The 15410-nt window shown below is 37.2% G+C and overlaps 1 protein-coding gene across 2 annotated transcripts in view; it reads left to right on the plus strand.

The window, feature by feature from the left end:
* The window catches only part of LOC123590570 (solute carrier organic anion transporter family member 1B3-like), an 81737-nt gene extending 67074 nt beyond the window's left edge, over positions 1 to 14663 (plus strand). For both annotated transcript variants that reach the window (XM_045463840.1, XM_045463841.1), the window contains 3 exons: positions 663 to 727; positions 3818 to 3935; positions 14393 to 14663. In XM_045463840.1, the coding sequence (XP_045319796.1) occupies positions 663 to 727; positions 3818 to 3935; positions 14393 to 14600 (391 nt within the window). In that variant the 3' untranslated portion in view covers positions 14601 to 14663. The remainder of the gene's footprint in view (positions 1 to 662; positions 728 to 3817; positions 3936 to 14392) is intronic.
* The last annotated feature ends 747 nt before the right edge of the window (positions 14664 to 15410 follow it).

Here is a 15410-nt window from a genome sequence, read left to right on the forward strand (position 1 = left end):
TTTGACCCTCCTGGTTATATTCCATGGTTTATGAATCATATTAGTGAACTTTGCTTTTAGCAGAAATGGCAGAAATAAGATGGTAAAAGAGTTCTCCTCACACCAAGACCTCAATAAAAGCATCTGCTGTATCACGTGGCCTGTGTCAACTGAATGGGTCACAGGAGATCTGTTTCTTTGTAGGCATAATAAAGTCTGTTCCAATCACAAACTGATAGGATTTCAAAGGATCAATTGTGAAAATGCTAAACTGTCTTGAAATCTCAACATATTGAAAAATAAGAGAATAATAATTATTATCACTCATATGTTCCCGTTTTAAAACAACTTGAAATGTCAGCCATTCACTTGAGGGTTTTCATTTGAACATGAAGAACAATGCCACTGAGTGTTTGTTTGTTTGTTTGTTTATGAAAGAGTAAATAGGGGCAGAGAGAGAGAGGGAGGGAGGGAGGGGAAGAATCTTAAGCAGGCTCCATGCTTACCATGGAGCCTGATGCGGGGCTTGATCTCATGACCCTGGGGTCACGACCTGAGCTGAAATCAAGAGTCAGATGTTTAACTCACTGAGCCACCCAGGAGCCCCAAGAAATGTTTAAGTATTGAACTTGGTTTGGTATTTTGGAGATGTTTAATGTTTCTTTGCCCTTATTTTATTTCAGAAATGTTCAACCTCAGCTGAAATCCCTTGCAGTGGGTTTCCATTCACTAACTATACGAGCATTAGGTATGCTAAATATAGAGATTAAAAATTTAAGATATAAATTTTTATGCCAAAGCTCACAGACTGAATATAATTAATTTCAAATTATAAGAAATGTTTAGAAGTTACAATTCAAAATAATTTCTATTTTTGTTGTAAATAAAAAAATGAGAGGAAAACTAAGTAACTTAAAAGAGAATTTGTTCATTCTAGTTAACGTCAAGGTTTAACTAGAACAAAAAGTCATCATATTTGTTTTACACTCTTTTTAACACAAAGATAAGTGATCCCCCAAGTTTCTCTACTTTTAGAATTAGGAATGTTACTTCCCATAGGCAAAGTGGAGGGCCTTCCTTCTACACAAAGACGTTAATGCCCAAAACAGCTTGGAAGTACTGGGTATCCGGTCAGGCTGAGATTGTGTGAAACAACAGGAGCAGACTTTTTGCTTTCCCTCTTCTCTAAGGCTGGGGACCCTAACCTTTATCAGAAGTTAAAAATGAGAGAGGAAATGGGAACTAAATGGTAGGACTGAACATCTGGGACTAAAGGAGTGTTCTGAACGAAAGAAAGCTCAGGAAGTAGTGTTTTATGTTGTTAAAGAGTAGGGCTGTAGACTCCAGAGGTTAGAGTCCTATTTCTAAATATTCAAATGAGGTGATTAGCACAAGATATAGGATATCGCCCTTTTCCCCTTGTTGTCATTTGCCATTTATACCACACAGATTTCCCTTGCTAGCTCAACAACTCCTAACTTAACTCCTGTGCAAGCCCCTTTGTAAGATGTATTAACATAATATGCTTATTCCTGGGAAGTAGGGAAAGAGCACCATTCCTCTAGGGATTGGGGTAGAAGACTGACCATGGCCTGGAGGCAGCCACTGATGGCAGAAGGAAAAGTAAGCGAGAGGGGCCAGTCCCTGGGATCCGTGCAAGCAAAAGGAAGAAACATAACTCTATGGCTAATTGCATTGGAGAAGTTGTACAGGAAGTATATTTGAGAAGGCCACAGATCCTTAAAGGTAGAAGGAGGAAATACAAAACACATGGAGAGAAGAAGATGGAGGTGCTGCAGGATTCCACTTAGTTCTCGACCCAGCCTTCCTTCTGTTCTTCTCTAATCTCACAGCTCTGTCTGTCCTAGAAGCTTCCTGCCTCCACATATGATGGAGATGCCTCACTCCTAGAAGCTAAGCCATAGAAGCTAGCAGAAGAAATAGAATGTGGAAGCAAGCACTCCTCCTTAGATTCTGAAATAAGATTGAGACTAGAGGAAATTATTCTAATGCCATAAAACAGAAAGCAAGGAATTTTACCATCCTAATTGAGCACATTATTTTGATGTGTCCAATATATGGTGCAATAGAACCTAACTGCTTTTATGGGAAGAAAAAAAGTGCATCCTGAGTAGTGAACTTTCACAAATAATTTTCTTGAATACAAAATATGTGTAAATTGTGAGGAGTCCATAGAGAATCATTAAACTGAAAAGGATAATCAAAAAATAGATAATTTGAAGTTTTAAAATTCTAGTAATGACTTAAGACCAAGGTTGTTACCTAAAACATTTAATGCATTAAGTTTGGTCAGTTTGGTCAGAGTGGTGGTATTATATGGGGAAAATAAATTATTGGCATGCATTTTTCATTTTTCAAAGGGTGGCTGTAATTTGTGGAAAGCTGCAAATTTTTCACCCATTTTCTCAGTACCAGTTTTCCTCAGATATGTTTAGCCCAGACACCAGAATTTTGTCATCTCCGATTTTTCACTCTCAGAAAATTGAGACTAATTAAAAGTAAATGGAATTAATAAAATTTGTGAAATATGAATCACTACCACTTTTATGTAACAAAATAAAAATTGTCAGTCACTCATCAAAATACAAAAAGAACAAAGTAAAAACATGGCCACTTCATTTCCACCATATGCAATATAGATCTCTACTGGCATGTCCCTAAAATTTTATTCAAATTACTAGTCCTTTGAACTAGGAGTTAATCTCAGAGTTTATTAAAATAGCAGTAGGAATAGATGGACACTTCTTCTATAAGGCAGCATATGTATTTCTAAAAAGCTTTACATTCTGTAAAACTGTACACTACAAATAAAACCTGGGTTAGGCACAGACCACTAGACACCTAGGCATCATTGTCATCAGAACATTAACAGAAACAAAATTCAGCCACCAGCCCTAACTTGAACAGCCCATGCTCCTTCAGGAGATTTTAAAAATGTGCACAATCAATGGAGAGAAAATGCAGGATTGTGGGCTTTAATGACACCAACAAAGTGGAAGGGGAGCTCTAAGCCAAGAAAGGACAACCTGCCAAGATGCCTAGAATTCTGTGAAGCTGAGCCTGTGCTTGTCTGCGGAGGAAGAGCTAGTGTTGGCATTTACCTTCTAATTTTTTGTTTGTTTATTTAGTTTTGAGAAATTGAAAATGAGCCATGGAGGTACAGAGAGAGAGAGAGAGAGAGAGAGAGAGAGAGAGAGAGAGAGAAGGAATCCCAAGCAGGCTCTACACTCTGTGCGGAGCCTGACACAGGGCTTGAATTGTGAGATCATGATCTGAGCAGAAATCAAGAGCTGGATGCTCAACTAATTGAGCCACCCCTCATTGGCTCCTACCTTCTAATTTTCTTAAAAATAGTGTACAAGACTCTCCTGACTTTGCAGTAATTGAGTTGAGAACATTTACCTTTCCCTGTGAAGTTATAATTCTACTCCCATTCCTCAGCTTTCCTTGCCTAAGAAAAATTATGTACGAACCAACATAACTTTCATGTTTTACTCACAACATTCTCCTTTTCACCAGTCAGGCTTAAGTTACTTGGGAATCATAAGAACAGAGTGTACATGTGTTTAATGTTCCATCTTCTCTTTCCTATGTGTGGCGGGTGAGGTAGATAACAGATATCTATGCTATTATATGTGATTTGAGCCCTTGAGATTCCTAACAGTCTCAATTATTGAGTAAATTTAGGTCAAAACAATGGAAGAGTGCTTTAAAATTTTCAACTTTTACTTAATCTAAAATGTATCAGTGTGGAATATCACATAGTTATGTTTGAAACATGTTCCTTGAATTGACCTTTTCTCATCTCATGTTGCAGGAGGAATTCCAGCTCCTATATACTTTGGGGCTCTGATTGATAAAGCATGTATGAAGTGGTCTACCAGCAGCTGTGGGAAACGAGGGTTTTGCAGGTTGTATAACTCCAGATTATATGGGTAAGATGTCATAAATATATTTCTTGAATTGATTTTTTCCTTTGACTATATTAATTCCTAAAAGATGACATGTCATTTTCGGTATAATAATGATTATAAACACCATTTAATGAACTGTGTATTCATGTTGTATCAGGCAGCATGGTATCTCATTTTAATACTCTTAGCAACTGTAGGAGATGGATTTTTTCCCTTTTTCCTTAAATATGAAGAAATAAAGACTCAAAAAGAATAAGTAATTTGTTCAAAATCATACAGTAAATAACAAAAAGATCTGGGATTTGTACTCAGGTTTTTTTTGTTGTTGTTGTTTCTAAAATCTCTCCTAATACTAAAGAAAACTATTTTCAGTGACATTCTGGCTTCTCTAAGATGATATAAAATGATCAGCTGGAGCTCTGGTCACAGGTCTGGAAAAAAAAGGAAAAACGTTGTTTCTACAATCTCCTATTCATGGGGAAACAACTGGATGGTCATCTAGAAAAAAAATAGTTGCAATAGTACTTTAACCTTACATAAAAAATAAATGCACATTAATCAAACACATATATTTACAATATGAAACTACAAGTATTAGAAAAAAAAACTCTGGTAGAAATACTTTTAATTATCTAGGAAGCAGGAATGTGTTGCTCAGTATGATCCTAGCCCCTAAAACCACAGTAGAAAAAAAAAACAAAACAAAAAAAAACAAAACTCTGTGTCCCAAAACTGAAGCAAAGTTCAAAGACAAAAGGTAAATTGGAAAAAGAAGGTGTAACTTATAACCAGACACAAGGCAAATGTCCTGAATATATAAAGAGCTCCTCAAAAATAAAAAATAAACAGTTCCAACTGCTGGCAAATATATGGAACAATGAGAAATCTTTTGCTTTGCTGGTGGAAATGCAAAATGGTACAGGCACTTTAGAACAGTCTGACAGTTTTTTATAAAGCTAAACATAGGCTTGCTATATGGTCAAGTAATTGTGCTTCTAGGGTATTTACCCAAATAAGCTGAAAACTTACACTCATACAAAATCTGTATGCAAATATTTATGGCAGTTTCATTCATAATTGGCAAAAAAAATGAAGCAACTAAGATGGTCTTCCATGGTAAATGGATAAACAAACTATGGTACATTCATGCAACAGAATACTATTCAACCATAAGAAGAAATGAGCTATCAAGCTACAGAAAGGCAAGGCAGAATCTTTTGCCCAGTGTGGAGCCCCACAGAGACTTGGACTCATCACCTTGAGATCAAGACCTGAACTGAAATCAAGAGTCAGACGCTTAACTAACTGAGCCACCCAGGTACCCTGAGACAGGAAGGATCTTTTTTTTTTTGATGGACAAGATTTTTATTTTTATTTTCTTATGAATATAATTTATTTTCAAATTGGCTTACATACAACACCCAGTGCTCATCCCAACAAGTGCCCTTCTCGGTGCCCATCACCCATTTTCCCTCTCTCCCGTCCCCCCATCCACCCTTAGTTTGTTCTCTGTATTTAATAGTCTCTTGTGGTTTGTCTCCCTTCCTCTCTGTATCTATTTTCCCCCTTACCCTTCCCCCATGGTCTTCTGTTCAGTTTCTCAAGATCTACATATGAGTGAAAGCATATAATATCTGTCCTTCTTTGACTTATTTCACTCAGCATAATACCTTCCAGTTCCATCCACGTTGCTGCAAATGGCACGATTTCATTCTTTCTCATTGCCAAGTAGTATTCCACTGAATATATAAACCACATCTTTATCCATTCATCAGTTGATGGACATTTAGGCTCTTTCCATAATTTGGCTATTGTTGAAAGTGCTTCTATAAACATTGGGGTACAAGTGCCCCTATGCATCAGCACTCTGTATCCCTTGGGTAAATTCCTAGTAGTGCTATTGCTGGGCCATAGGGTAGATCTATTTTTAATTTTTTGAAGAACCTCCACACTGGTTTCCAGAGAGGCTGCACCAGTTTGCATTCCCACCAACAGTGCAAGAGGGTTCCCGTTTCTCCACATCCTCTCCAGCATCTATAGTCTCCTGATTTGTTCATTTTGGCCACTCTGACTGGCATGAGGTGATATCTGAGTGTGGTTTTGATTTGTATTTCCCTGATGAGGAGTGACATTGAGCATCTTTTCATGTGTCTGTTGGCCATTTGGATATCTCCTTTGGAAAAGTGTCTATTCATGTCTTTTGCCCATTCTTCACTGGATTTCTTGTTTTTGGGGTGTTAAGTTTGGTAAGTTCTTTATAGATTTTTGATACTAGCTTTTACCCGATATGTCATTTGCAAATGTCTTTTTCCATTCTGTCGGTTGCCTTATAGTTTTGTTGGTTGTTTCCTTTGCAGTGCAAAAGCTTCTTATCTTGATGAGGTCCCAATAGTTCATTTTTACTAGTAATTTAATTCCCTTGCCTTTGGAGATGTGTCAAGTAAGAAATTGCTGCAGCTGAGGTCAAAGAGGTTGTTCCCTGCTTTTTCCTCTATGGTTTTAATGGTTTCCTGTCTCACATTCAGGTCTTTCATCCATTTTGAGTTTATTTTTGTGTATGGTGTAAGAAGGTGGTCTAGTTTCATTCTTCTGCATGTTGCTGTCCAGTTCTCCCAGCACCATTTGCTAAAGAGACTGTCTCTTTTCCATTGGATGCTCTTTCTTGCCTTGTAAAAGATTAGTTGGCCATACATTTTTTGGTCCAATTCTGGGTTCTCTATTCTATTCCATTGGTTTATGTGTCTGTTTTTGTGCCAATACCATACTGTCTTGATTACACGTTTGTAGTAGAGGGTAAAGTCTGGGATTGTGATACCTCCTGCTTTGGTCTTCTTCTTCAATATTACTTTGGGTATTCAGGGTCTTTTGTGGTTCCATAATAATTTTAAGATCATTTGTTCTAGGTTTGAGAAGAATGCTGGTGCAATTTTGACTGGCATTGCATTGAATGTATAGATTGCTTTGGGTACTATCGACATTTTAACAATGTTTGTTCTTCCAATCCATAAGCAGGAAATCTTCTTCCATTTCTTTGTCTCTTCTTCAAATTCCTTCATAAGCTTTCTATAGTTTTCAGCATACAGGTCTTTTATATCTTTGGTTAGGTTTATTCCTAGGTATTTTATAGTTTTTGGTGCAATTGTAAGTGGGATCAGTTTCTTTATTTCTTTTTCTGTTGCTTCATTATTGGTGTACAGAAATGCAACTGATTTCTGTACATTGATTTTGTACCCTGCAGCTTTGCTGAATTCATGTATCAGTTCTAGGAGTCTTTTGGTGAAGTCTTTTTGGGTTTTCCTATGTAGAGTATCACGTGGTCTGTGAAAAGTGAAAGTCTGACTTCTTCTTTGCCGATTTTGATGGATTTTATTTCATTTTGTTGTCTGATTGCTAATGCTAAGACTTCCAACACTATGTTAAACAACAGTGGTGAGAGTGGACATCCCTGTCGTGTTCCTGATCTCAGGGGGAAAGCTCTCAGTTTTTCCCCATTGAGGATGATATTAGCTGAGGGCTTTTCATATATGGTTTTTATGATGTTTAAGTATGTTCCTTCTATCCCAACTTTTTTAGGGTTTTTATTAAGAAACCATGCTGTATTTTGTCAAATGCATTTTCTGCATCTATTGACAGGATCATATGGTTCTTATCATTTCTTTTATTAATGTGATATATCACATTGATTGATTTGTGAATATTGAACCAGCCCTGCAGCCCTGGAAAGAATCCCACTTGATCATGGTGAATAATATTTTTTATATGCTGTTGAATTCAGTTTGATAGTATCTTGTTGGGAATTTTTGCATCTATGTTCATCGGGGGTATTGGCCTGTAGTTCTCCTTTTTTGTGGGGTCTCTGTCTGGTTTAGGCATTAAGGTAACAGTGGCTTCACATAATGAGTCCAGAAGTTTTCTTTCTATTTCCATTTTCTGGAACAGCTTGAGAAGGATAGGTATTAACTCTGTTTTAAATGTCTGGTAGAATTCCCCAGGGAATCCATCTGGTCCAGGACTCTTATTTGCTGGGAGATTTTTGATAACTGATTCAATTGCTTCACTAGTTATGGGTCTGTTCAAATTTTATGTTTCTTCCCATATGAGTTCTGGTAGTGTGTGGGTGTCTAGAAAATTGTCCATTTCTTCCAGGTTTTCCTATTTGTTGGCATATAGCTTTTCATAGTATTCTCTGATAATTCCTCGTATTTCTGAGGGATTGGTTGTGATAAATCCATTTTCATTCATGATTTTATCTATTTGGGTCTTCTCTCTTTTCTTTTTAGAACTCTGGCAAGGGGTTTATCAATTTTGCTTATTTTTCTTTTTAAAAAATTTTTAAAGTGTTTTTATATTTTTGAGACACAGAGACAGAGCATGAGCAGGGAAGGGGCAGAGAGAGAGGGAGACATAGAATCCGAAGCAGGCTCCAGGCTCTGAGCTGTCAGCACAGAGACTGATGTAGGGCTTGAACTCATGGACTGGTAGATCATGACCTGAGCTGAAGTCGGCCGCTTAACCGACTGAGCCACCCAGGTGCCCCGCTTATTTTTTCAAAAAAACAACTCTCTGTTTCATTGATCTGTTCTACAGTTTTTTTTTTTTTTTTTTGGATTCCATATTGTTTATTTCTGCTCTGATCTTTATTATTTCTCTTTTTCTATTGGGTTTGGGGTTTCTTTGTTGTTCTGCTTCTAGTTCCTTTAGGTATGCTGTTAGATTTTGTATTTGGGATTTTTCTTGTTTCTTGAGATAGGCCTGGATTGCAATGTATTTTCCTCTTAGGACTGCCTTAGTTGCATCCCAAAGGGTTTGGATTGTTGTGTTTTCATTTTCATTTGTTTCCATATACATTTAAATTTCTTCTTTAATTGCCTTGTTGACCCATTCATTCTTTAGTAAGATGTTGTTTAACCTCCATGCATTTGGAGGTTTTCCAAACTTTTTCCTGTGGTTAATTTCAAGTTTCGTAGCATTGTCATCTGAAAGTGTGCATGGTATGATCTCAATTATTTTATATTTACTGAGGGCTGTTTTGTGACCCAGTATGTAATCTATCTTGGAGAATGTTCCATGTGCACTTGAGAAGAATGTATATTCTGCTGCTTTAGGATGAAAAGTTCTATATATATCCGTCAAGTCCATCTGGTCCAGTATACTAGTCAGGGACATTATTCACTGATTCTCTGTAGAGATGATCTGCCCATTGTTGTAAATGGAATATTAAAATCCCTGCAATTACCACATTCTTACCAATAAGGTTTATGTTTGTGATTAATTGTTTTATATATTTGGGTGCTCCCATATTCCGTGCATAAACATTTATAATTGTTAGCTCTTCTTGATGGATAGACCCTGTAATTATGATATAATGCCCTTCTTCCTCTCTTGTTAGAGTCTTTAGTTTAAAATCTTTTTTTTTTTCAGATATAAGTATGACTATTCTAGCTTTCTTTTGACTTTCAATAGCATGATAGATGGTTCTTCATCCCCTCACTTTCAATATGAAGATGTCGTCAGGTCTAAAATGGGTCTCTTGTAGACAGTAAATAGATGGGTCTTTTTTTTATCCATTCTGATACCCTGTGTTTTTTGATTGGAGCATTTAGTCCATTTACATTCAGTGTTATTATTGAAAGATTGGGTTTAGAGTCATTGTGTTATCTGTAGATTTCATGCTTGTAGTGATGTCTCTGGTGCTTTACAGTCTTTACAACACTCACAGAGCCCCCCTTAAGATCTCTTGTAGGGCTGGTTTAGTGGTGATGAATTCCTTCAGTTTTTGTTTGTTAGGGAAAATCTTTATCTCTCCTTCTATTCAGAATGACAGACTTGCTGAATAAAGGGTTCTTGGCTGCATATTTTTCCTATTCAGCACATTGAAAATTTCCTGCCACTCCTTTCTGGCCTGCCAAGTTTCAGTAGATAGGTCTGCTACTACCCTTATGTGTCTATCCTTGTAGGTTAACGCTTGTTTATCCTTAGCTGCTTTCAGAATTCTTTCTTCATCTTTGTATTTTGCCAGTTTCACCATGATATGTCATGCAGAAGATCAATTCAAGTTATGTCTGAAGGTAGTTCTGTGTGCCTCCTGGATTTCAGTGACTGTTTCCTTCCCCTGATTGGGGAAGTTCTCAGCTATGATTTGTTCAAGCACACCTTTGGCCCCTTTCTCTCTCTTCTTCTTCTGGAACTCCTATGATACATATATTGTTCCATTTCATTGAATCCCTTAGTTCTCTAATTCTCCCCTTGTGATCCAGAATTTTTTTTATATCTCTTTTTCTCAGCTTCATCTTTTTCCATAATTTTATCTTCTATTTCACCAATCTCCCCCTCTGCCTCTTCAATTCTCGCTGTCACCACCTCTAGTTTATTTTGTACCTCATTTACAGCATTTTTAACTCAGCATGACTATTTTTTAGTTCCTTGATCTCTGCAGCAATAGGTTCTCTGCTGTCTTCTATGCTTTTTTCAAGTCCAGAGATTAATCTTATGACTGTTATTCTAAATTATTATTCAGTTATACTGTTTATATCTGTTTTGAGCAATTCTTTAGCTGTCCTTTCTTCCTGGAATTTCTTTTGAGGAGATTTCTTCTGTTTCATCATTTTGGCTAGTTTTATGTCCCTTATCTGTTTTAAAAGCTTGTTATGTGTCTTGTGCCTCTGAGAACTACTATATTAAAGAGGGGTAATACACTGTCTGGGGCCTGGCCCTTCAGGAGGTGTTTTTTGGAGAGTGTACTTTCTGTCTGTTGTTGTGAGTTTGGTTACTTTATCTCCCTACTCATAGTGATATTTTGAACCCTTCACTAGGTGTGCTTTGATTTGTTCCTTGAAGTATCCCCAGAAAGGAAAACAAACAAACAAAAAACACACAGAAAACAAAAACACTCAAACACACGCATAAACAAAAAAAACAAACATGAGCTACAAGTAAATAAAAGGGTGGAGGAGGTACTGATGGAAGAGGCCTTATCCCATACAAAGAGAGAAATGACAAGGGAGGGGAAAAATAAAGAATAAAATTTGACCAGAAAAACTATATGGCTTAATCCAGAGAGAAAGAGTAAGAAAAATAAAGAAGGAGTAAGGGAAAAAGAAAAAGAAAATAAAGTTATCCATACAGAGAAACTGTAGGGCTTAATCCAGAGAGAGAGAAAGGAGAATAAAGAAAGAGATGTGGGACATGTATCAAGAGAATGGATTAAATATGTCTGTTTAAACAAGCCAACAACCAGAGTAACCAGACTAGAGGAGGGAAGAGATAAGAAGGAGAAAAGGAAAGAAGAATGTATCTATATAATAAGAATTGTCTGAGAATTAAATCAGGCAATGCAACAGCGCTGGTCTGGAGTAGGGGCCATCTGGTTCATCAGTATCAATCCCACTCCAGTAGATACACAGTTATCAGGTGCGGAGGGGCGTGGTATGGTGTGCACTGGCCTTGCCTCCACTGTGCCCCCCGCCCCGGCTGTCCGTTGCTGAAGTCCCACCTTGTTGGTGATGAGGAGAAAATGGTGACACCCCAGTCTCTCCTCCATGGGCCAGGTGTCCCAAACCACTCTGTTTGAGCTGTCCTCACTGTGCTTCGGCTGCAAATGAGGCGGTTTGTCTTGCTCCGCCAACTCCTGTGTCCTGGTGCTTGGCTGGAATTCAAACTCCCTCTCTGTGTGCCCAGTACTGGGGAAGCAGCACTCCATGCTGCCCAATAGGTGGTCCCTAACTGGTGGGCACAGGCCAGGCAGCTGACCCCAGTCCCAGTCCAGAGAAAGCCCCTCAGTTAGAGATTGCCTCTTTCTCTGTCCAAGTCTGTGATTTTTTTTTCTTGTCTAGATACAGACCTATGCTTCCCCAGCTGCTCCTTCTCTTCCCTTTGTCTCTCTGCAGAGGGGGATCCCTCCCCTCGGTTCATTTTGTCTCTTCCAGTTCTCAGTCACACACATATGACCCATCAGGTTGTCCTGGTGGGTCCCTGGAAGCCACAGTCTCTTTTCCTCCTGGACTCTTGGAGTTTAAAGTCCTTTAGCTTCAACACTACTTTGTGAGATGAGGGAACTCTGGATCCCCCTACTTCTCCACAATGTTGGCCCCTCCTCCTAGAAAGGATCTTAAATACACATTGCCAAGTGAAAGAAGGCAGTCTAAGAAAACTACTACTTTCTGCCATGAAGTTTGCAATATTGCAACCAGCTGGAGATAACTAACCCTCTTTAGAACTCTTAACACTTTGAAGCTCACTCAAGGGCCTTATCACTTTCCTTTTGGTCAGTTGTGTTCATTGCCTAAAGTACTTTGAAAAGTACTGCCTAGACATTGTCTAAAGTGGAATTTTAAAAAAGAGCAGTGTGTTCTCCAGTGAAGAAACAGCAAAACCTAGTCACCTTATGATTTTTTTGGATTTAATATTTGAGGTAACCAGATAATTGTTCATTCATTTTATCTAGCATAAAAATAATGTAAACAATTCCTACTCCAAGAAGTAGAAATCTACATTATGATATCAATCCCTAACCTAAACCCAGTTACTCAAATTTTCTTAGCAACAGTTACATAATCAGAAGCACATACTAATTTTTCTCAGTAACAATAGAAATTCTGAAAAGTTTAACATTATTGTAGAACTACTTGACATAACCCAAGGATGAGACAAATATATTTGAAGGTTTAAAATATTTCTTTTATTATATGTGGGACACCACAACATTCTATTGTAATTTTAATAAATTTAAGCTTATATGGCTCAAAATTCTATAAATCCATTCAGCTTCAATTAAGCCTAATAATTGTTCAAATATTTTTTGTGGGTAAAGCTTGTCAATTAGTTAACAATGTCATGAGGCCACTGAGTGTTTCCTAACCTACTAGGTCAGTGACAATCAGTCTTTCTTGTTCATTATAATCACCTGAGGAGATTTAAAAACTGCAAATATCTGTGTCCCATCTTCAGAAATTTTTATTTAATTGTTCAGGGACTGTGGCATGGGCATGGGATTTAAAAAAATCTCCTGGTATAATTCTAATGTGCAACCAAAGCTGAGAATCATAAGAATCGACCATGTGTGCAAGATAATTTAATGTAGCTTTGTTAAAAACTTCCAGTAGGTGGGCTAGATTCCAAAATCTATAAATAACTCACTAAACTCCACATCCAAAAAACAAATAATCCAGTGAAGAAATGGGCAGAAAACACGAATAGATAGTTCTCTTAAGAAGATATCCAGATGGCCAACAGGCACATGAGAAGATGCTCCACATCCCTCCTCATCAGGGAAATACAAATCAAAACCATAATGAAATGTCACCTCATTCCAGTCAGAGTGGCTAAAATGAACAAATCAGGAAACTATAGATACTGGAGAGGATGTGGAGAAACAGGAACCCTCTTGCACTGTTGGTGGGAATGCAAACTGGTGCAGCCTCTCTGGAAACCAGTGTGGAGGTTCTTCAAAAAATTAAAAATAGGTCTACCCTGTGACCCAGCAATAGCACTGCTAGGAATTTACCCAAGGGATACAGGAGTGCTGATGCATAGGGGCACTTGTACCCCAATGTTTATAGAAGCACTTTCAACAATAGCCAAATTGTGGAAAGAGCCTAAATGTCCATCAACTGATGAATGGATATAGAAATTGTGGTTTATATACACAATGGAATACTACGTGGCAATGAGAAAAAATGAAATATGGCCTTTTGTAGCAACGTGGATGGAACTGGAGAGTGTGATGCTAAGTGAAATAAGCCATACAGAGAAAGACAGATACCATATGTTTTCACTCTTATGTGGATCCTGAGAAATGTAACAGAAGACCATGGAGGAGGGGAAGGCAAAAAAAAGAGAGAGGGAGAGAGCCAAACCATAAGAGTCTCTTAAAAACTGGGAATAAACTGAGGGTTGATGTGGGAGGGAGGGGAAAGTGGATGATGGGTATTGAGGAGGGCACCTGTTGGGATGAGCACTGGCGTTGTATGGAAACCAATTTGACAACAAATTTCAAAAAAATAAATAAATAAAACTAAAAAAAAAAAAAAAAACACTTCCACTAGGCCATACAGCATGGGCTGTGGACTGCATTTAGCCTATAAACTAAACTTTGGCTCCTGGTTCAATCTAAATGAATTCAGTTTGATGATCTGTTAGTTAATTCATGTCCTTCATAGTCTCTTTCCATTACACATGAACTAATCCATCTTTGAGAAAGCTAAAACTTCCAAGTATACCTTACTTTTATGGAAAGCATTTAGGTAGATCATTAATCATGCTTAGTTTCTGTGGCTTATATATTCCTTTTAAAATAATTTTAAAAACCCTCCTATGTATCAGTAAAAATAACCACTAGAATTGCTGACTGAATATTCTTATGTATAATTTCAAATCCCATTTTTTTTTCCTCTTAAGGTCTTCTGCATACTGGAGAACAACACTGTAAATGGTTTTAAATGACTGAAAATGGAAATTTATTTTTTTTTCTCTTTTAACAGAAATACCTACTTGGGCTTGATTGTGAGCTTAAAATTTTCAGCACTTATTCTGCTTGTTGTATTAATTTTCACTATGAAGAAAATATATCAAGGAAAAAATACCAAGGCATCAGAAAATGGAAGAAAAGATATGAATGAAGCAAACTTAGAACTCTTAAATAAGGATGGATATTTTGTACCTTCTTCAGACAATGAAGCACATATGTAAGGGGAAGAAAAAAATATGTTGCTGTGTTTTACACTAACATTGTATTAAAGTAGTAGGATGTTATTTTGAGCAGTTCTTGGTCTTGTCACTGAGAGTCCTCACACTCTTCACTTATGAAGGTACAGCAAATCACCTATGAATTTGTCATAATGAACCAGACTATATATAAAAAGGAATGAGAGTACTCTTTGTTCAGGGTATGACTATGCATTTTAGGTGAACATTAATGCAGATGATCCATACAAATTTATAGTGAGAGGTATGGTTAGTATGTAATAAAAAATGTTTGCCCAGGTAATTGTAACTCAATAAAACCAGTGACTAGAAAATAGAAGTAAAAAAGAAGGAGAAAAAGAAATAACCTTAAAAAAAAAGCCTAATATATATTTTTTTTAAACCAGTTTGGCCCATGTTACTCAAACATGAAGTTAATGTGATGGAGGCTTTATACTATGATGACATCTGTCATTCATGTATTAAGTCATGTATTTCACAGATCTCATTAATTTATAATTTGAAATTGCATTTGACCATGAACCCCTGATGTATCCTCTTCCAACTTTCCATTAAAATACTAGTGAAGAAGTAGACATAATTGAGAATTTGCAAGCTATGATTGTCAGACAGCATATTACAGAATGTGTTAAGTTTCTTTCAGGCCTATGGAAGTGGATTAAGAAAACTGACATTAACTTGAGAAACCAAAGCCCATTACAAGATGTATCTTCATTCCATTTGCTCCCTGGAAGACATGGAGTTTGTACCAGATGTTTCTCAATTACATGTGTGTGTGTTTGTGTGTTTGTGTGT

The sequence above is a fragment of the Leopardus geoffroyi genome, chromosome B4, assembly GCF_018350155.1.
Source record: "Leopardus geoffroyi isolate Oge1 chromosome B4, O.geoffroyi_Oge1_pat1.0, whole genome shotgun sequence".
Taxonomy (NCBI): Eukaryota; Metazoa; Chordata; class Mammalia; order Carnivora; family Felidae; genus Leopardus; species Leopardus geoffroyi.